Source organism: Vanellus vanellus, assembly GCF_965231255.1.
Source record: "Vanellus vanellus genome assembly, chromosome: 2".
Taxonomy (NCBI): domain Eukaryota; kingdom Metazoa; phylum Chordata; class Aves; order Charadriiformes; family Charadriidae; genus Vanellus; species Vanellus vanellus.
In genome coordinates, this window is record NC_138906.1 from 103,498,489 (window position 1) to 103,519,550 (window position 21,062).

At 42.5% G+C, this 21,062-nt stretch overlaps 2 protein-coding genes across 3 annotated transcripts in view; one reads left to right on the plus strand and one right to left on the minus strand.

Annotated features, from left to right (window-relative positions):
- INVS (inversin) overlaps window positions 1-3,025 on the minus strand; it is a 99,827-nt gene extending 96,802 nt beyond the window's left edge. Inside the window, exon 1 of the mRNA XM_082499326.1 lies at window positions 2,864-3,025. Coding sequence (XP_082355452.1) covers window positions 2,864-2,969 — 106 coding nt within the window. The 5' untranslated portion in view covers window positions 2,970-3,025. The remainder of the gene's footprint in view (window positions 1-2,863) is intronic.
- An 8,246-nt stretch (window positions 3,026-11,271) lies between these two features.
- The window catches only part of ERP44 (endoplasmic reticulum protein 44), a 54,807-nt gene continuing 45,016 nt past the window's right edge, over window positions 11,272-21,062 (plus strand). For both annotated transcript variants that reach the window (XM_082479303.1, XM_082479304.1), the window contains exon 1: window positions 11,272-11,405. In XM_082479303.1, the coding sequence (XP_082335429.1) occupies window positions 11,349-11,405 (57 nt within the window). In that variant the 5' untranslated portion in view covers window positions 11,272-11,348. The remainder of the gene's footprint in view (window positions 11,406-21,062) is intronic.

A 21,062-nucleotide genomic window follows, 5' to 3' on the forward strand; every position in this document is an offset into this window, starting at 1 on the left:
TTTTACAATGAGGAGCAGGACTGAACTGATACTTCAGTATAATGACTATTATACACATTATTGTGTGCTTATAAGCAATTAAAACAATTAGATGCATCTTCCTGAAACACTACATAAATGCATTAAAAGCAAAATGATCCTCCAAACACAAAATTAACTTTTGCTCCCTTTTTGCCTAGGACTAAAATCATACAGATGGGTTTTAACACTGAAGAACTGTTAATTAAAGACACGTTCAGTGTTGTATAAAACATAGAAAAGAAAATACTGTATTGCCCAAAGCCTGAGATCATACAATTCTAAAACAATGTGATACAGTACTAAGCAACTCATGCAATGCAAACAATTAGCACACTTTGTTAGAGCATTGGTTATTCACTATACACTTGGCAGGTATGGTGCTTTATGTTATTAAGCGCATAGCCTGCTTAGGAAGTCCTGTAATCGAGGATCTGTAGTGGTTAACATAAAGGGACACTTTGTTCCAAAGCCCTCTTTCTCTATATAAATTTTCTCCTTACCTTTGATTTCATCTTTTTATGCCTCTTATCGGTACAGGTTGTCAAAAGGAACACAGTAACCAGAACACGCTGTATTATTTCAAACACATGTTCCTTTAAAATCACAGGCTACTGGGTGGCAGATTACACATCTGTCCATACTCATGAATTATATGCAAATACAATGTATATGTTTGCATACAGTCACACATGCTCCATCAAGCTACAGATGGGAAAAGGAATAATCACCAAACAGGCTAGAGGGGCTGCTCTAAGAGACTGTTTAACCAGCTGCTACGCCCCTCGTATGTTAATAACCGAAAAGGGAAAACTCAAAAAGGAAAGTAAAAGTGAATCTAGGGGTAAAATGTCCTCCCTAAAAGAAGGGGAAAAATCAAACTTTAAGTTACTGCATATACCACTAGCCACATAATCAAGATGCAAAGCTTGGCTGTGTTATAATAATGGTATTAAGCAATCCAGCATAACGCTCACATAATGCTGAAGTACTGCCCTGAATTAGATGCTGCTGGTAAGTGCAGTCATGAAGTTCAGTGAGTAACACCAATTGCTCAATTTACTTCTGGCATCAAGTTATACTTTCAACAGTGCCTGGTAAACAGCTAAAAATATTACTCTGCTGCATTCTTCTTCTGCTAGGCAATACTTTTTTTTTTTGGTCCTGTCCCAGTAAAAGTAAGGTCTGTGTCATATCTTGTCAAAACAAGACAAAGCAGAAAAGCCAAATTTTGCTATTATAGGAAAGGCTGCAACGATTATGTAGTCTTCTCTCTCATGTAAAAATAACACACAGCATTTTTATTTTGTTGCTGCATTATTGCCATTAAAAGAATAGTGATTTCCATCCCTGGTTCTACTGGCTGTTTTGTGGTATATTTGACAAGGTGTACCAGGAACACAGAAGTACTTATTCCTCTGTGTTTTCAAAATACCTCTTTTAGCTGTGAGATTAGCAAAAACATGCCGAAGTCAGCAAACAATCTTTGTTGTCACTTCTAATCGCTAACCAGGATTTGAAATCTCAGACTTTTTCCCTGCTCCGTATGCAGGCAGAGAACTTAAAAAAACCCAGGTGGTTAAAACTACTTCGTAGTTGCATCCCACAGATTTCTAGAAGCATCTGTGTATCAACTGCTCATATGTTGTTCATAAAACATTCTACAAAGAGTGAACAGATAGCATTTAATGCAATCAGTGTATGTTTGAGTCATCATATGACAAAATAAAGTTGAAGACCCAATAAAAAAAATATTTGTTTCAACCAGTGGAGCTTCTGTGAAGCTAGTTCCCTCAAACTTTTTCTCCTGTTTGAGGTAAATCACTTCTAGTTGTCTTCTGAGAGAATGAGACACACATTGTAAAGAAGAACAATTAACTGCTTTCTATACAGCTTAGACAATAGCTCCACATAGCTTGCTACCTTGTCTTCAATACAAGTCAGCATAAGATACATAAAGAAATGTGAGTGTTGGTTTAATGTGATTAATATTAAATCCTTTACGCCAATTAAAACTGGCAGTTAATGGCATAAATACAGACTAAGTTTCTTTTTATTTCATGGTCCTTCACCCTCACCAAGCTCCAGGAATGGGATTTTCAAAAAAGGCTGAGGAAATAAAACTTCTACAGCATCAGCTGGAATTGGATTTAATCAGAAACTCTGAAAACCAAAGCCTTCACCTGTCATATGACAGCCTTCCAAATGTATGTAAGATTGATTTTGGAACACAGAACATATATTGCTTTTGAAAACTACTAGCCTGGAAAGCCATACAGTTTTTGGACAGAGAGGGAAGGCGAAATCCTGGGCTTTTTAATGGACGGGATTTTTTTTTTACTTCAGTTTCAATAGGAGCAGACTTTCTCCTTACAGTTAATTTGTCTTGAGAAACATTGTTAGGGTATTAGAATCAAAGTAACAAATAGGGCTGGCTCACTTTGTCCACAACTAGTACACTGTGACAAGACTTCATTAACTGTAATAAATGATCTGTAAAAACAAGTTTATCAAATTTCCCACAAAAGCAATGCTTCCAAAAATTAGGACTTGGGCCCAAAAAGCACTTTTCCAGAATTTCAAATTCCCTGAAAAAGGAGTCCTCAATAACTCTTCTGGTTGTATCACTTACCAATTTTCTATTTTACTTCCCACAAAAGTACCAATCAAAGGCAACAGATAACAAAAAGTAAGAAAAATTAGTCCTATTTTCATGACTACTTTTATTCTAGAAAGCCATATAATCAAGAAATGAAAATGTATCTCAAATATCAGAGCAGTAAGTCAAAACCAAAAAGCTTCATTTCTGAAGTAATCAAAATGAATCTACAATGAAAACATTTACCTGCTATTAGCTTTTGGAGGGTACTCTTGTCTCCATTAACAGCAGCAGCATGCACTTCAGATGCTAACGAGGAACCACTGAAGAGGCAGTTTGCTGAAATATTCATACTCTTTCAAGCTATTACCATAGGTCAGATCTGCACCACCAGCATTTTTTGTAGGAATTCAGTTCTACAAAAAAAACCCAACCAATAAAATAGAATTAATTTTATAATAAGTCATTAAAATTACTCAAACAATGCTGAAGAGAATAAACTGTTCTGTTAAAAACAGAAAAGAACAAACAGGTTTCTTATTTCACAGATTAACGCTACCTCTAGCCAAGATTCAACTAGAAAAAGCCTATATTAAGGATATATATACGTACATATCATAGTTTTGTTGCCTTTAACATAAATTTCAGTCAATAAACTTTGCAAGAGTCTGCAAATAGGATAGTGTTTATCTACAAATCCAACAGATGCTACAAATCCAACAGACGCTTCTTCAGAGTGTTGCCATGCATTCTTCAATTCAGTAATCAATGAAGTTTGTTATCAAGTATAAGCTTGGTATATTCCTCCAATACTGGATATCTGGTGGTATTTTACCATGATGGTCTAAGGACATATGCAGGACAAGACTTATAAGTTGAAGTAGGATCTTTTATTTCACCAACTGCCAAAACTGAAATAATCAGATCAGCTTTCTAGACCATAACTGTTCTTCAAACCTAAACAGAAGTGGGAAAATGTGTGTGTAAGAAAAGCCACAATGAATTAGACCAGAAGTCTGGCTCTAAATACTGTCTCAAAATGGCCAAAGCTGGATGCCAAAACCCAGAGCAAATACATACTTACATATATATACACACAAAATAATAACTGACACACCTGACAAACAGGATGCCATCCAGAGGGACCTGGACAAGCTTGAGAAGTGGATCCATGTGAAACTCATGAGGTTGAACACAGCCGAGTGCAGGGTCCTACACCTGTGTCGGGGGAAACCCCAGTGAGGGGATTGAGAAGAGCCCTGCCAAGAAAGACTTGGGGTACTGGTGGATGAAAAGCTGGATATGAGCCAACAGTGTGTGCTCGCAGTCCAGAAAGCCAAACATGTTCTGGGCTGCATCAAAAAAATCATAACCAGCAGGCCGAGGGAGGTGATTCTGCCCCTCTACTCTGCTCTCGTGAGACCCCACCTGGCCACAAAGATGATCAGAGGGCTGCAGCAACCTCTCCTATGAGAGCAGGCTGAGAGATCAGCCTGGAGAAGAGAAGGCTCTGAGAAGACCTTATTGTGGCCTTTCAGTACTTAAAGGGGGCCTACAGGAAAGATGGGGATGAACTTTTTATCAGGGTCTGCTGCAACAAGATGAGGGGTAATGGTTTTAAACTAAAAGAAGGTAGATTTCGACTAGATATAAGGAAGAAAATTTTTATGCTGAGGGTGGTGAAACACTGGAACAGGTTGCCCAGACAGGTGGTATATGCCCCGTAACTGAAAACAAACTGAGGTGAGCAAACAGTAATTGTACACACCAGAAGAAGAAAAAAAAAAAAAAAAAAAGAGAAGATATTGCTGAGGCTGTCTGCTGAATCCAAGGAATTTTTCACCTGTTTTTCTGTTTTGTGTTAATTTAAATACACTCCTTTTTACATGTCCCACATTTACATCATAGTACACTTGGAAAACAGCAAGAGGAAGCTATTTTGCTTCAATTGTTATTTTCAACCATCTTTGGTTTATTTGTTCTATAAACTTCATATATTGCTACACAGCATCTGTTGTTATTAAGATCACTGCAGATGGATACATATCAACTTTGGGGGGAAACATTATTAAAATACCAAAAAAACATTCGCTTTATGTAAAATGAAGTGAAAATTTCTACAGCAGATATTAAGCTTGAAGTATTAAAGGTAAAGGCCTTTACTTGCACACAAAACAAAACAAAAGAAATCAAACACAATTTAACACTCTAATATAATTATAGACTCTTCTTCACCAGCTCCAAACTTCCTTGGAGAGCTGATATGAACATTAATATAGGAAGCTTCATGGCAAATCTAATCAATTGCTCAAAAAAACATCTTCATAATCATGGTATCAGTTCATACCACATCCCTGGAATAAGCACAAATACAGAACCATGCAGTTGTGCAAACCTGTTCAACCACACTTCAATATAATACATTTATTCTACATGAAAACACACAGGTATACCTCACACATTGTCTAAAGTATACCACATGATAACTGCAGACAAAGCTTTTAACACGCTAGTGTTTCAATTGCTGCTTCTCCATCTTGTCCTCAGACAGCCAAGAGCATGCTATGCAACTTCTTTCGACAGCTAACTGCATCACTGAATTCTCCTTTCCTGAAGTCTGTCTGGTTGAGTTTTCACGAGCCATGAAAGTGGGTTTATCATGTCCTAAGAAATGTAACACCTTACTTTCCAATCTTTCTACCCCACAAAAACAACTAATGGTGTGACTAGAAAGGCATGAGATGTTAGTTTCCTTGAGTACATATACTAGAACTCCTCACAACTGGAACGCTTCCTTGCTTGTGTTCACGGACCTCCTTCTGCCATCTGTCGGTCACTTCAGAACCAGGAGTAAGTATGGTATTGTCTAACTTTATCAGTCCTTAGAAAACATGCGTTAATGGAAACATGCAATGGCTCACCACACTTTATTAAAGCAAGCAATTTTCCCAAACCCAACTTTTGTTTCAGGGACCCCTATAAAATTATTTCAGAAATCACCCTAGTCGCTTACCCAACAACCAATTTGCCAACACCAGCATGTCTGGCATTTGCACCTGTCTGAAGTGAGCAATTATTACAGTACAACAGTTACTTGCTGCTGCACCAGCACTTGTGCACTCTGTTGAGAACACTGGTGCAGAATTGTGAGGATGAGCTCCTTACACAACTTTATGGAAGTATTTTTTCCTCATTAAGAGTTCTGGAGCCACTTCCCGTCATCTGAAACCTATTGAACAACATGATCCTATCCTACCACTCTCTTCTTCCATGAACCTCAGAATAACACGACAATGATGATGTTCGAAGTACTGAATGCTTCCATCCCTACTGAGTTTGGTGAACCTCAGAAAAGTCATAGAACATTTTTTTCACACACTTGCTTTACCACATAAGTAGGTGATCCTTCCCATAATCAAAACTGTGTCATTAATGGATTCAAGGCTTTGTTGATTTCCAGGAGCAGAGAACAGAAAGAAGTTCAAAGAGTCTACTGTGACAAGAGGTTAACTACATTTCCACTTTTAGAGCCATGTAAGACAAGCTAACAGTGCCATAATACACCACAACAAATTACAGAAGAGCTCAACTTGAAGTGGTGCTTAAGAAACTCAAAGTGCAGATGCATACATGACAACGCAAGCTGGACAGAGCTTATGCAAGCCCAAACAAGCCCAAATACACTTTAAGATATAAAGCACAACTATTTTAATGGACAGCCCTTCAAACATTCCCAGTGCTAGCTACAATTGTTGTTTCCTTTTAAGCAGGATAAAGGATATTCACATCTTTCAAAATACTTGCACCATTCTCTGCTTCCCAACTATTCTCTCCTCCTCTAACAAAACTGCTTTTTTGACATTTTAGGACACATAATTGACGTTTCATTCAAAGCTAAACTCCTTCTCCCAACCTAGCAGTTTAGTTTATGCTTTCTGCTATCTTCTCTACCTTACACTGGATAAAAGCAGATGAGGCATTTCTGATTCAGGCAAATCTGAAGAAACCAAAAGAGACAACATGAAACTGAGTGTCGGCTGCAAGTAGTCGCAGTGCCTCCCCACAGAATCACAGAATCACAGAATTATCAGAGTTGGAAGGGACCTCTAGAGATCATCTAGTCCAACTCTCCTGCTAAAGCAGGATTGCCTAGAGCACATTACTCAGGACTGCATCCAGGCGGGTCTTGAAAATCTCCAGGGAAGGGGACTCCACAACCTCCCTGGGCAGCCTGTGCCAGTGCTCTGTCACCCTCACCGTAAAGAACTGTTTCCGTGTATTTGAACGGAACTTCCTGTGTTCTAACTTGTGCCCATTGCCCCTCATCCTGTCACTTGGAACCAATGAAAAGAGCCTGGCTCCATCCTCCTTCAACCCACCCTTTAGATACTTGTATGCCATAATAAGGTCTCCCCTCAGCCTTCTCTTCTCCAGGCTAAAGAGTCCCAGCTCTCTCAGCCTTTCCTCATAAGGGAGGTGCTCCAAGCCCTTAATCATCTTAGTTGCCCTTCGCTGGACTCGCTCCAGCAGTTCCCTGTCCCTCTTGAACTGGGGAGCCCAAAACTGGACACAGTATTCCAGTTGTGGCCTCACCAGTGCAGAGTAGAGGGGGAGAATGACCTCCCTCGACCTACTGGCCACACTCTTCCCTATGCAGCCCAGGATTCCATTGGCCTTTTTGGCGACAAGGGCACATTGCTGGGCCATGGATAATTTACTGTCTACCACAACCCCCAGATCCTTCTCCTCCAAGCTATCTCCCAGCAGGTCAGCCCCTAACCTGTACTGGTGCCTAGCATTCTTCCTCCCCAGGTGCAGGACCTTGCACTTGGTTTTGTTGAACCCTATTAGGTTCTTCTCTGCCCAGCTCTCCAGCCTGTCCAGGTCACGCTGGATGGCAGCACAGCCCTCTGGGGTGTCAGCCACCCCACCCAGTTTGGTATCATCAGCAAACTTGCTGAGGATACACTCTGTCCCCTCATCCAGGTCATTAATGAATATATTAAACAAAATAGGACCAAGTATTGACCCCTGGGGGACACCACTGGTTACAGGCCTCCAACTAGACTCTGTGCCGCTGATCACAACCCTCTGAGTCCTGTCCCGCAGCCAACTCTCAATCCACCTCACTGTCACCTCATCTAGCCCATACTTCCTCAGCTTCCTAATGAGGATGTCATGGGAGACAGTGTCAAAAGCCTTGCTAAAGTCAAGGTAGATGACATCCACGACTTTCCCCTCATCCAGCCAACCAGTTATAACATCATAGAAAGCTATCAGATTGGTCAAGCACGATTTACCCTTGGTAAATCCATGTTGACCACTTCCAATAACTTCCTGTTCCTCAACGTGTTTGGAGATGACATCCAGAATGAGTCGCTCCAATACCTTCCCAGGGACAGAGGTAAGACTAACCGGTCTGTAGTTCCCTGGGTCCTCCGTCTTGCCTTTTTTGAAGATTGGAGTGATGTCGGCCTTCCTCCAGTCCTCAGGCACCTCTCCTGTTCTCCATGACCGTTCAAAGACGATGGAGAGTGGTCTAGCAATAACATCCGCCAGCTCTCTCAGCACTCGCGGATGCATGCCATCAGGGCCCATGGACTTGTGAATGTCCAGCTTGGCCAAGTGGTCTCTGACCCGGTCCTCCTCAACTGAGGGAAAATCTTCCACTCTCCAGACCTCCCCCTTTGCCTTCAGAGGGTGGGATTCATGAGGGACAGCTTTAGCAGTGAAGACCGAAGAAAAGAAGGCATTCAGTAACTCTGCCTTCGCTGCGTCCTCCACCACTAGGGCACCTGTCTCATTCACCAGTGGGCCTACATTTTCCCTAGTCTTCCTTTTTCTATTGATATATTCAAAGAACCTTTTCTTATTGTCTTTAACTGCAGTGGCCAAGCTGAGTTCTGATTGAGCTTTGGCCCTTCTCATTTTCCCCCTACATAGCTTTGTTATATCTTGATAATCCTCATAAGTTGCCAACCCCCTTTTCCAGAGAATGTAAACTTTTCTTTTTTTCCTGAGGTCCAGCCAAAGTTCTCTATTTAGCCAGGCTCTCTATTTAGCCCCCTTGCTTTTTTTTTCCCCTCGGTTATTCCTACAACTATATCAATTTGCCTGCTATATGAAGGAAACTACAATACTCAATCTGGACAAGAGGAAAGAGAAGGGGAAAAAAAAGGCTGCAGAGATGGATCATGTGCTACATAATTTAACATGCACTTAGCATACAAGACTATAGCTTGTCTTTAACTTGCCTCAACCAATCCTCAAAAGCTTCCTCTGGATACAGAAGATACATCGGGACTCTCTACATTATTAAGAGGACCTATACGCAACATTGAAATTTTACAGCTGTTGGAATTTTGAGATACTAGTTTTATTCCCCAAAGTTATCACTGGCATCTTTTCCTCCAATTTCATTACATTTTACCCATCCACAAACAAAGAAACTATAATACAAAACACCCAGGGGCAGCAGTGTAAAATTCAGTGAATACTGGAGAACTCAGTAAAGCACCAGAAGCACCCTAATTACATCAATAATTATATAAAGCTGACTGCATACAGAAGAGAATCGATAATGAAAGATTTTCACAATTTCCAGATGAAAACAAGAGCCACATCTGCATTAAGTGTCAGTAATCATACAGGTGAGAGAAGCAACCAATTATCTCTACAGTAACTTTCAGTACAGTATCTTAACTCCATTGAAAGAAATAATTCTTCATCAGAGAAATTCTGAAATATTAAGAGGAACTATAAGAGAAAAATATGTCACTTTCCTCAGATATTTCTCTCATGTATATGACAAACAGATGAACTGGTATTTGGAGGACTTGTTTGACAAAGATCCTCATTAACAAAAAATTAGGTATTTATTAATAAGGGATGAAAAACAACAATGAAAAACAAGAAACAAGTATAAGATTCTGCTCATAAAAAGTTACATATTGACATTATCTGTAATAGGCATTGCATTATGGAATCAAGTAAATAATTGATTTTTTTCTTCTTTAAGTTAACATGTAGAACAAGATTAGCCTTGTCTAGTCCCTTGAAATGAAGGGTCAGTCATATGGAAGTCTTCAAGGAATGTGAAATTTCATACCAAACTATGGTAGGTCTACTTTGCATTACACAGATAATCAGAATTACATCATTTTTCTAGTCAGCAAAACAGGAGGCTGTTAAAATTTAAACAAGATCACTCTATCAAATTTTACTGATAAAGTTTCCAAGTGAAGAATAAGCTGCTATGAAAAAATAACGAAGTATTTTTCAAATGTGAGTGAATTCAGAAGACAGTCATTCTACAGATTGAGGAGCACAGGCTCTTAAGGAAGACAGAGCAGAACTGATAAAAGTTAAGTTCCAGTCTCAGACTATAAAAAACGACATGATTTGTGTGTGTATATATATTGGTGTTTTCAGCTCATGAAACTGACAGGCTAAATGACTTCTGCAGGATCACAGATAAAGTCTGAGCCTGTCAGACTTTCTTTGAAGCCAAATTGGGCTTGACTTGCAAAAAGCTGATGTAAAGGATTTTCTTTTAAATGGCGTTATGCCCCGTTTCACTCCTTACGCTTGCGTGCACACTGGAAATGCAAAGAACACAGAATGCAGCTTTCCATGATCTTTTTGAGACGGCTGTGCAAAGTCTCAAACCATGCGTACACCATAGGGTCCAAAGTTCTACTGGAAGGGGATGAAACACTTAATTTTAGGTGTTCCTCCTTTTCAGCAGAACTCAGGAAGTGACAAAAAGCACAACTCCGCTAGGGCGCCAAGGAATAAAAGCGAATGACGACGTTCCACTTCAACCCCACCATCAAGCTGAAACCTCCCCGCCCTCCCACGCAGGGCCGCGTTCCCCCACCTGCCAAGCAGAAAGTTTTGCTTCCCCAAACTCCGAGGCAACGCGGGGCCCACCGGGCGCAGCCCCTCCATAGGCCCTCACCTTCCCGCCAACCAACGCCGTTCCCCCGCTCCCGGCGGCTGACGGGCCGAGGCAGCACCCAGCGAGGCCAAACGAACGGCGGGCAACTTGCCGCCGCCGGGGCTCCCCAACCCGCCGGGGCTCCCCAACCCGCCCGGGCCCAGCGGAGCCGACTCGGCCCCCTGCCTGCAGCAACGGAGCTGCCGCCCGCCACCGCTGAGGGCTGACAGGGACAACCTTCCCCCCCACCCCCTTCCCGCCACCCGGAGAGAGGGGGCGCGGGCCTCATAACAAGCCTCAACGTCTCATCAAGAGCGGAAGGGGCTGCAGTGCCACCGGACCTCCTCCCCCACCCGCCAACAAGGCGGAAAGGGTTAACCCTGCCTCAGCCGGGCGGTGACAACCGCCTCTCCCTCTCTCTCTCTCCCTCTCTCCCTCCCCCTTCTCGGCGCGTCGGCTGCGCCCCGTAACTCACCTCCGCCCCGCCCGCCTCCTCCCTTCACCGGCCGGGCGGGGCCGGGGCTCAGGCGCGCGCAGCCCCGGTGCGTTCTGGGATGGCCTCAATGCCTACCCGCCCTTCCTCCGCCGGGCGGCGGGAAACCGGCTGGGACTACGCTTCCCGGCGTGCCCCGCGCGGCGCGGGAACCCGGAAGTGGGGCGGCGGAGGCGGGGAGAGCGCGGGGCCCTGCGGTGGAACTTGCCCGGGTGTTTCCTGGCGACGGGGGGAAGTGAGGAGCCGCCGCGGAGAGTGGGAGCGCCGCGATTCTCCCCCTCCCGGGCGCCCTATCTACCATGAGACCCGCCATCTTCCTGCTCCTGCCTGACACTGGCTGCCTCTTCCTCCTCCTGGTAAGCTCAGCGGCTCCCCACAGCCCTTCCCTCCCCCGCCGTGGGGAGCACCGGCCTGGGCTGGCTGGCGTGGGGCTGATCGGCGGGCCTCGGGGCTCTCCCCTCCCGGCTGACTGGCTTCCTGGCGGCTCGCCCCGCGTGTGCGTGCCGGGGACGTCCCTCGGGCCGGGCGGCAGCCTCCGGCCCCGCTGCGGTGCTGCCCCTCGTCCCTCCGGGGGCCCGGGGCCGCTCCGCCGGCACCTGCTCGGCGGGGGAGGGGAGGGAGGCGAGCGGCGGCTGCGGGAGCGGCCCCGGTTGGCGGAGCTCGGTGTTGTGGCCGAGGCTGATAGGCTGCGGACCCGGAACGGGCCGGCGGCGGGGCGGGGCCGGGCCTGGGCTCGGCGCTCTCCGGGCCGAGGCTCAGGAACCGCCGCGGGCCCTGGGGCATCGGCCTTGTGGGGCCGATGGGGTCTGGGCCCGGCTTCTCCGCGGGGAAGGCCGGCGTCGCGCCTCCCCTCTTCGGTTCCCGAAGAAGGAAAAGCGGGAGGAGGGAGTGGGCCCGGGGGGGGGGTGTCAGCGGCTGCCGGGAGGGAACTGCCTTCACGGTGCCTCTCCGGTGTCCGGCTTGTCGCCCTCAAACGGATGGGAGCGGGTCCCCGGGCCCCGGCGAGGACGGGGCTGCTTGTGCGCCCTTTCCGTGAGCGCGCCCGCAGCCAAGTAACTCCGTGGGAGCTCCCCGGCCAAAGCCGAGTTGCCTTACACCGTCGCCACATTTATCTTTAGTTGTCAGGCTGCAGCATTTTTTTTTATTTTTTAAGGCGGGTGTTACATGCATGACCTGAGCCACCTTCAGGCTTTGCACACACAGAAACTCAATCACTGATGCGTGTGCTTTGTGGAGATAAGTTGTCTGTGTTACAGTTTATCTATTTTTTCTTTTTTTTTTTTTTTTTAAAACAGTCTGATGTAGTGATTCTTACTTTTCCAGAATTGTATTGGGCCAGATTCTGGGCCTTTTGTAGCATAAGTGACTTGCAGAGCCAAAGAGGACTCGTGTGAATCAGTTTAATAAGATCTGGTTTTAAGATACTAGTGTGTTTAACCAATCTATTTTAAACATTTGCGAGAGTAAAATTGGCCAGAAAATGAAGGAGTGATTGGAGGTAGACAGAGTTTTGGGGATCCAACATGAAGTATGTAGTAATACAGCTACTAATGAATGAATTAATTAATAGAAATGTGAGGATAAATACTTATTGAACAGAAAAAGCACTTATTATCCATTTGAAACATGCACTTCTACATGGATAAGTTCTGGTTAAATTATTATAACTTTGCTGGGCAGTTAGTAAATATATGTGATTGGTAGGGTTTGAAAAAACACATTTGAAGTGTTTATATATAGATGACTATTTATATTGTGTTAGCTCACTATACGAGAAACTGAAATGAAGAACCTAGTGTTTTCCAGTCATGTCTGTGCATTACAACGACAAGAATGTTGCTTGTGCACTAGGTTGGTTTTTACCATTGTTTTAAGTACAAATGCCAATGATCAAAAACAAAGAGTGGGTGCTGATTTAAAATGTTCTTTAAATGTGCAAGTACAAGTTTGAAAAAGTGGGCATGAGTTAATGAAAGCATTTTTCTTTCTTCATGGTACAGTTGATCAATGCAAATTTAATATGCATCAGTTAGATCTACGTGTACCAACTGCAAAATAAGAAATGGCTAAGATATGAAATTTCCCCATGTTTTAGTTGCTGTTTCTTTGCATATGGGTCACTTAAACCAATTTCAACTGTGACTAAAAAGACCTATATATGTAAAGCCTCAGGAAGAATACAGGTCAGAGTTGTTTTGTAAAAAATAAAACATGTTATCTGTGTAATTCTTCAGCGTCATATCAGACATGACCCTGTGTTGTAAGGTACTTGGTTACATACTTGGATCAAACCAATGAATCATTGAATCATTCCTTTTACCAGATTTGTTAAGAGTTTTGGAAGAGTTTTACTGAGCAGACTGGGAGTAGGAGGGGTCCTTTTTCTTTAAAATAGCTGAAAGACTCATTTAGAAGTATGGTGTCTGTTTTATTGTGGCATTCAGAGAATCTGGTAGGGTGTACCAGACTGGCTTTAAAGTTCTGGTAACTGTTTTTCTTGTTACTGACAGCCATGAATACTTAAGACCAGCAACATAACTGTGATCTTGGTTGGTAATAGCAATAAAGTTAGAAGACATTACTTATATTTCCAGACTTTTGGAAAAGCTTATTTCTTTTCTAGATGGGGAAGTAAAATGCTGCAAAAGGAAGAAAAGATACAATGTCAATATCAAAAGAAGTTGTCTTTTTGTCTTTTTTTTTTTTTTTTTTTTTTTTGTCTAAAGAAGTTTGACAGTGGGAGATCACTGAAACTTTAGAGGGCTTTAAATCTCTAGTATTCTCCTCCCTGCTCTCATTGGGGGTTGAGTTGCTAGAACGGAGACTGCAGCATGAACTGTTACAGGGATACCTACCAGTCCCAGCACAACCCTTTTCCCTTCCAACTTTTCACCCTCATGTGCTAGCATTGTACTGGGCTGCTGGGAGGTGAAAAGGGACTGGAGAGAGGATGGAGGAAGTACAGACTGGCACAACTCCTCCCTCTGCCATACTGGAGCTGAGTGGAAGGGCGAGCAGTGCACAGCACAGGCTGTAGAGGATGGTGTACAGCTGATTGCAAGACAGGAATAAGAGATGCATAGTAATGTCATGTGGCTTCTTGTGCTTGTAGATTAAGATGTTTCTGCCATGTTGGTATATGGCTTAATACGGGGTAGGACAGATCTTTAAGATGAATCCACGACAGTGGAATAAATGCTCGCGGGACAGTGGCTCATCACATTCCCCTCTAAGGCAAGGTGTGGTTCTTTGGCTTTGCTCTAACCAGTCGCTCTGTATGTTTGCCTCTACTTGCAGATGTGTATACTTTGCCTATAAAGAAAATTCTAGAACAAGATACCATTTCACATGCTTCTTCTGCTTATGTATGAAAGGCATTCATCATATTGCTCAGTACTTCACTGGGAGGCCCATGCACAGTGTTCCTGAGAAATAGATGTGACTAGAGGAAACCACCAACTGATAGTGAGGGAAATGAAGGGGGAAGTCCTCTGTGGTATTTTTCTTCTTTCTTCCCCCCGCCCTTTCTCTCAAACAACTGTAGAAGGATATCCCAATTCTTGCACTTCAGTTTGTGGAGGTTTATATACCACTACTATACCTTTATTTTGTAGCTTGTTTGGAATGGCGTCATGGACAAACGGAGAACACCTACTTCTTAGTGTATTTGGCAACACCTTTGGAAGAGCGTATTTGCCCTCGCATATTCTGAGAATGTGAAATGTTGGAGTGTCTTCTGAGTCTTAAAGCTTACCTAGTTTTTTAATGAGTAGTAGGTTCACTTCACTTGGGGTTATTACAGCAGCCTGGTGTATGTTCCATTTATGATTCAGTAGCCCTACTGTCTATGTATGTTCTTCCCTATAAGTTGATGCAGTTTATCATTGCCAGATAATATTTAGTGTTACAGTTTGTCTTACACGGTAATTTTTGATATTTTTAGTGAAGCTTTCAAAATACCATTTATATAACAATGCACTTACAGCTGTTAGGAGCAGTAACTTAGAATTCTGAGACGCTAGTCAACGAACTTCTGAATTTCATAATTAACTTTTAATTGGAAAAAATACTGTAGAATAGTATTTCTGTTTCTTGTTTGACTGCCACTGCCTTTCATGTCTTGTTAATAAGACACCAAGTACCCAAATAGTGAAAGTAAAAGGAAATAAGATTATGTCTTCTAACTGTAGTAGGTTGCCCAAAGAGAAGTTGAACTCTGTACATTTTATGTATAGAGCATATTTCTGTACATTTCCTTCTCTCTGCCTACATATTAACAAACAGATTTTGTAGTTGGAAATCCTGCTTGAAATGTAATAATCTGAATTTGACCATTAGTCAAAGATTGTCTTTACAGGCAAATCTTAGGCCACTGAGCCTTAAACAATGAAAGGCGTTCCCTCCAAGGATAGCATGGGGGTTCTGAGTTGTCCATCATCTGTCATGCCCTCTAAAGAGTGAATTAGTGGTGAACTGAGGACCTTTCTCTAGGTTGGGGGGCAGGGAGGAAAAGGAGAAGCTTATACTCTTGCTATGAAGAAGAATTGCATTCTTCTTGCTATGCCATGTGATGACCAAGTTTCCTGTTTGGAGTGCTCAGCAGGGCAGAGAGGAGAAACTGAATTGATTCTTCTGATAGAAGGCACAGACAACACTGGAAAATGTGTAAGTCCGTTATTGACAGTAGAATGTCAGAGATCCCATTGCTGGCAGCTGAAGAACTCTGTGGTGACACGTTCCTTCATTTTCTTTGGACATCCTTACTGTTCTCCTCCATAATCTGCTTTGGGGTTTTTTTGGCAGGACAGCTTTCTTAAGCAAGAGATTGGTCTTCATACTGCTTTCTTGGGAAAGCAGAATTACTGCTGATTATTCTTATATGTGCCCAGCAGTTATTTCCTGTGTTTTAATCAAACCTATTTCTTTTGAAAGACTTAAAGGATTATATGCTGCTATTCAGGAGGACCAATTGTTCACCTTGCAAGCTCTTTTGTAAGCTTCACTTATGTAGTTTCCAGATACTTTGTTTGCTTGAAGGGAGGGAGTTGTCTCATACGAAAAGCAAGTATACCAATACACCCACCGTAAATTGCATACCAGAGCTTCTTCAAGAGAGTCTAGAGATATTTTCAAGTAATACACTCTTCAATAATGGTTTTGGATGCAATGGCAATACCTCCCCTCCCTCCCCGCCACCTTGTTTGAGAGTGAGTTTTTAGTGATCTAGAGGAGGAACATAGGAACGTTTGGGAATATAAGCAGAAGCAATACAGGGTATTGATGTCAGAGCCTAAGGAATGTTTTCTTCTAAAATTCTAAACTGGAGAGAGCTCCCCTGCAAAACAGAGGAGGGCAGGTGCATTTTAGAGAATTAGGAAACTAAGTGAGATCAGATTTCTTTCTGATAGTTCTGTCTTTGCACTTCTTTCCTCCCTGATACGTCTTTGTTCATCAGAAGCATGCTAACCATTGGTGGAAACATAATTTTCTTTTTCAAAACTGCTAGTAATGTCAACTGCTCATATACTCTAATTTAAAAAAAATGTTCATAACAGATTTTTAGAAGTTTGATTATTTTTTTAATTTACTGGCTGTAAGGTATTTCATTTTACACTGTTAAGGGTTATTCTGTAAACCATTTCTATACTCAGAACTAACTCAGAGTATTTTTTTCACTGCCAGTGAGGATGCTGTGTTTCTCCATACCAGCTGTAGGATCCTGTCTGTATTAAATTATGCTCTGGTGATTACAAAAAGCGTCTTACAAAAAATGACACGATATATTGCAAGAGAGTTTCATAATTTTTCCTTTTTTCATGTATGCTACTACTGAGAAACTGACTACCTTCATAAATATACCATTTACAGCTAAGAGCCATTTGTGCCATTAGAACATGTGCAAAGTTCCAATACTGTGCCATCCAGATAAGCACCTGCTACTTGGAGCCTGTTCTAGGAATGAACCAAACCTGGAAGCTCCTTCACATGCATGCACATACACCTTTAACCTGGAGGTGATCCACAAGACCTGCTCCTTGTGTAGCTGATAGAACACAAATGTTATTTTGTTGGCTGCAGTGGCGCTAAACAAAATGCAAAGTGCAGTGGTCTGCATCTTAAACCATATCCCAGTTGAAATAGTGAAAGCACTGAGGACAGTAAATGTTTTGGAGTTTTGGCCCTCCCCTTGTTTCTTGATCTACGTTAGTTTGGATTTAGCAAGAAAGCTTTGATGAACAGGAGTATTGCGAGTCTCGCTGTATTTTCCTGATAAGGTCGAGTTGTAGAGTTTTGGTTTTTGATTGCCACTGAAAGTTTGATCATTTAATTGGAAGAAACCTCTAAAGGTCATCTGGTCTTATTCTCTGCTCAGTGCAACACTAACTTAGATGGGGTTGCTCAGGGGTTTTGCCTGTTGAGATTTGAGTATGTCCAAGGATGGAGGCTCTACAACTTCTCTGGGGACCTGTTCTAGTGTTTGATCAAAACCTTGCTGAAAGTTTTATCTGAAAAATCAATTTGTAGCTGCAGCCCATGTCCATTGCCTCTCATCTGATCACTGTGCATCTTTGAGAAGAGTCTGACTCTGCCTTCTTTATAACCTCCAACTAGGTTTTTGGTAACAGTGGTAATAACTTACTCTTCTTAAGGTTGAACAAATGCAGTTGTCTCAGCCTTTCCTTGTATACCCTGTTCTCCAACCACTGTTCATCTTGGTAGCCATCTGCTGGACTTCACTCCCATATGTTAATGTCTGTCTTGTACAGGCAATCCCAAAGCTGGACAGAGTCCTTCAGATGTGGTCCCGTAAGTGCCAAATGAAGGAGAAGAATCACTTCCCTTGGTCTGCTGGCTACACTTTTGCTAATGCAGCCCAGCGTGCAGTTGTCTTTGCTGCAAGGGGCACGCTGCTGACTCCTGTTCAACTTGTCCCCCAAGACCTTTTCTGCAAAGCTGTTTTCTAATGGGTTTGCTCACAGCCTGTGTGGGGTTATTCCACCCAAGATGCAGGACTTTGCCTTCGTTGAACTTCATGAGGTTTCTGTCAGGTCATTTCTCCAGCCAATTGAGGTCTCTATGAATAGCAGATCTCCCCCTCTAGCATGTAAGGCACTTCCCTCCAGTTCAGTACCCTCAGGAAGTTTGCTGAGGGAGCACTCTTTCATCATTCTGGTCATTAGTAAAGAGAAACCTTCTTACACCCTTTATTGATCTGGAGAAACTCCATTAGGGACCAGTTGGACATGGTATCTGCGGTTACAGCCCTTTGAGCCCAGCAGTCCAGCTGCTGCATCACTGACTTCATAGTTTGCTTATTCAGTTTGTATATCACCAATTTAGGTCTAAAGATATTTTGAGACACTGTTAGAAGCTTGCTGAAGTCAAGGCAAACAATGTCCAAAATTCTTCCCTCGTTTACAGGGCTAATCATCTCACTACAGAAAACAATCGGATTGATTTACACTTTCTAAGTCTGTGCTGGATGGATGTGGCTTCTTGAAAGGAAATTTGCCTCCATAATCCTCCTGGGGACCCAGGAAAGTACATTTGGTCTGGTTCTGTGCCTCTGTGTATGTCCAACTTGCTTAAGTGCTTTCTAACCTGGTCTTCCAGTCGTGGATAGTGCTTCTCTTCCCTGGTACTCTACTACAGTAGAAAATCAGACAAAGACAACATTGAGTATCTAAGCCTTTTCCATGTCCTTTGTCACTATGTCCCCTGCTAGTTGAACAGCAGGCCTACAATTTCCTTAGTCTTCCTTTTGTTGCCAGCATACCTGTAGAAACCCTCTGTCTTACTCTTAACATCCCTCTCTAGTTTCAACTCCAGCTGAGCTTAAGTTTTTCCAGTTTCATCCTGCCTGCTCAAGCAATGTTTCTGTACTCCTACCAACCTCCACCTTCTGTTTACTTAAAAAAAAAAAAACAAACACAACAAAACCAAAACAAACAAACAAAAAAACCAAACAAAACCACACAACCTTTATCCAGAAATTCTGTGTTAACCTGTGTAGGTCTTCTGCCACGCCTACTTTCTGTACAGTGGATTGGATTGTTTTTGTGCTTTGAAGAGGTTGTCCTTGAAGATCAACAGGCTCTCATGGGCCCTTTTGGCTTTCAGAGCCATGTTCTGTGAGTGGACTGAATTGCTATTAAGGCCTGAGTGTCTTCAGGTCTTGTCACTTTTTTTCAGGGTTCTGCAAGGTCCATTTTTGTATTAAAAAATAAGTATCGTAGTAGATTATAGATGGGAATTATTGTGAGACCCAGCTATATCTGAAAGTTTCAGCAGCAGTGGTGATGAAATGAAACACTGGAGATCCCAATGGCTTGTTTCCTGGAAGAAGTAGGTTACCACGTTTTATGTGCTGGAGTCTCCCAGATGCTTCGCTTTGGGACCAAAATTAAGGATATGCTAACCCACAGGGAGATTTCCGGTAAATGGTTTGTGGCATTCGGCTTCAAAGGAAGTTACTTCTCTATGGAATCAATTTCTTTAATCACTGAAACTTTCTATCCTAAGAGGTGTTCACCAAGGAGGAACCTGAGCAGAAGGTAGAGCCCTAGAAATAGTGTCTAGTAAATGACCCGGTTCCATGGCATACTTTTTGCAGACAGCATGTCTCCTGTCTTGCCTGGCATCAGTGATTCTTGCCTGGGTTCCATGTGTGTTTCATTGAGGTGCATCCAAAAAAACCCCAAAGTCTGCAAGGATGTAAAGTCTTTTGGTTTCTATTTTTATAGATTTGTGAAGAGAAGTCGGGAGAAGAAAAACAGTCTAATCTTTGTTTTAAGATAACTGGCAGTTAAACTTACGTTTTGTCTCCAAGTGGGTTCATGTAGCAATTGAGCATAAACATGGAGAGAACTTGTTCATTAGGATCTCTGCAAGGAAGTATTTTGAAAGGCAAGGAATAGGTGCCTGTTCCAATGGTCTCAAAAAAGAAAACAACAGCTGTGATAGTGTTTTGCTGTTTACCATAGCTGTTGTGATTATGAAGTGATGATATAATTAACTTTCTCAAAAGCTTCACAAAGGGAAAGCTTTTCAATGATGTATCCACATTTGTAATCCCCAGAAGAGCTTTTTGTTCCTTTAGTCGCTGTCTATCACTTCTGTTTCTTATAGTTTATTGCAATCCCCTTTCTTAAATCTTGCTGGAAACACTTACCCCCTAAATTCTTTGCCAGTCATAAAAATGATGGATTTTCATAAACGTGTGTATGGTAATACTTTTTTTTTTCTTTTTTTTTTTTTTTTTTTACCTTCTCCCTGTTGAGTCAATTCACTTGGGATTTTGGACAGAATGACTGAAAGACAAATTAGTTGCTTCACAAAGGTAATTAAGACAGTATGTGGTGCAGGGGGTGAACAGTTAGGGGTTCTTTCCTACTAATGATCCATTAATTAGTGAACGGAGCTCAGCGAGTGTATGGGCCTCTCAGGAATTACCTTTGAATGACATTTAGAACTGCTTTGGTTAAGAACCTATCATTGCAGGGGGGAGAAGCCTTTTTCTTTTTTTAATATTTTTTTTTTGTCAACATAGGCCATCAGAATTTGCTAAACTGTGCCACTGTGTACATATAATTAGCATTATGTAGCTATTAAACATTATTTTAAAATAAGCCAATACACAGCTCTGATACTGCTGCAACCAAAATCCTCAGCAAGGTCCTCTGTATTGAGAACAGTAAGCTCACTACATAGAGCTGGTTAATTACAGAACCCGTGTGTCTGATACTTGCTACCAGTTCAAGCGCTGTACCATGTGAATGTGCTCATATTATTTTTAGGACCAGTCTGGAATACTTCCTCGAATATTTTTGTAGGAGTTGGCCTGAAGCTGGCAGGTTTAATATTCCTTGGGGGAGGTAAACCAGCAACGGAGCATCTCTGTATCATGTTCTTTTGTACATTTCAAAATATGTGGCGTGTGTCCTGTCCTCTGTATGATTTACTCTTCTGCTGTCCAGAGTTATCCAGGATAAATTGACTGCATGTGCGCAGGC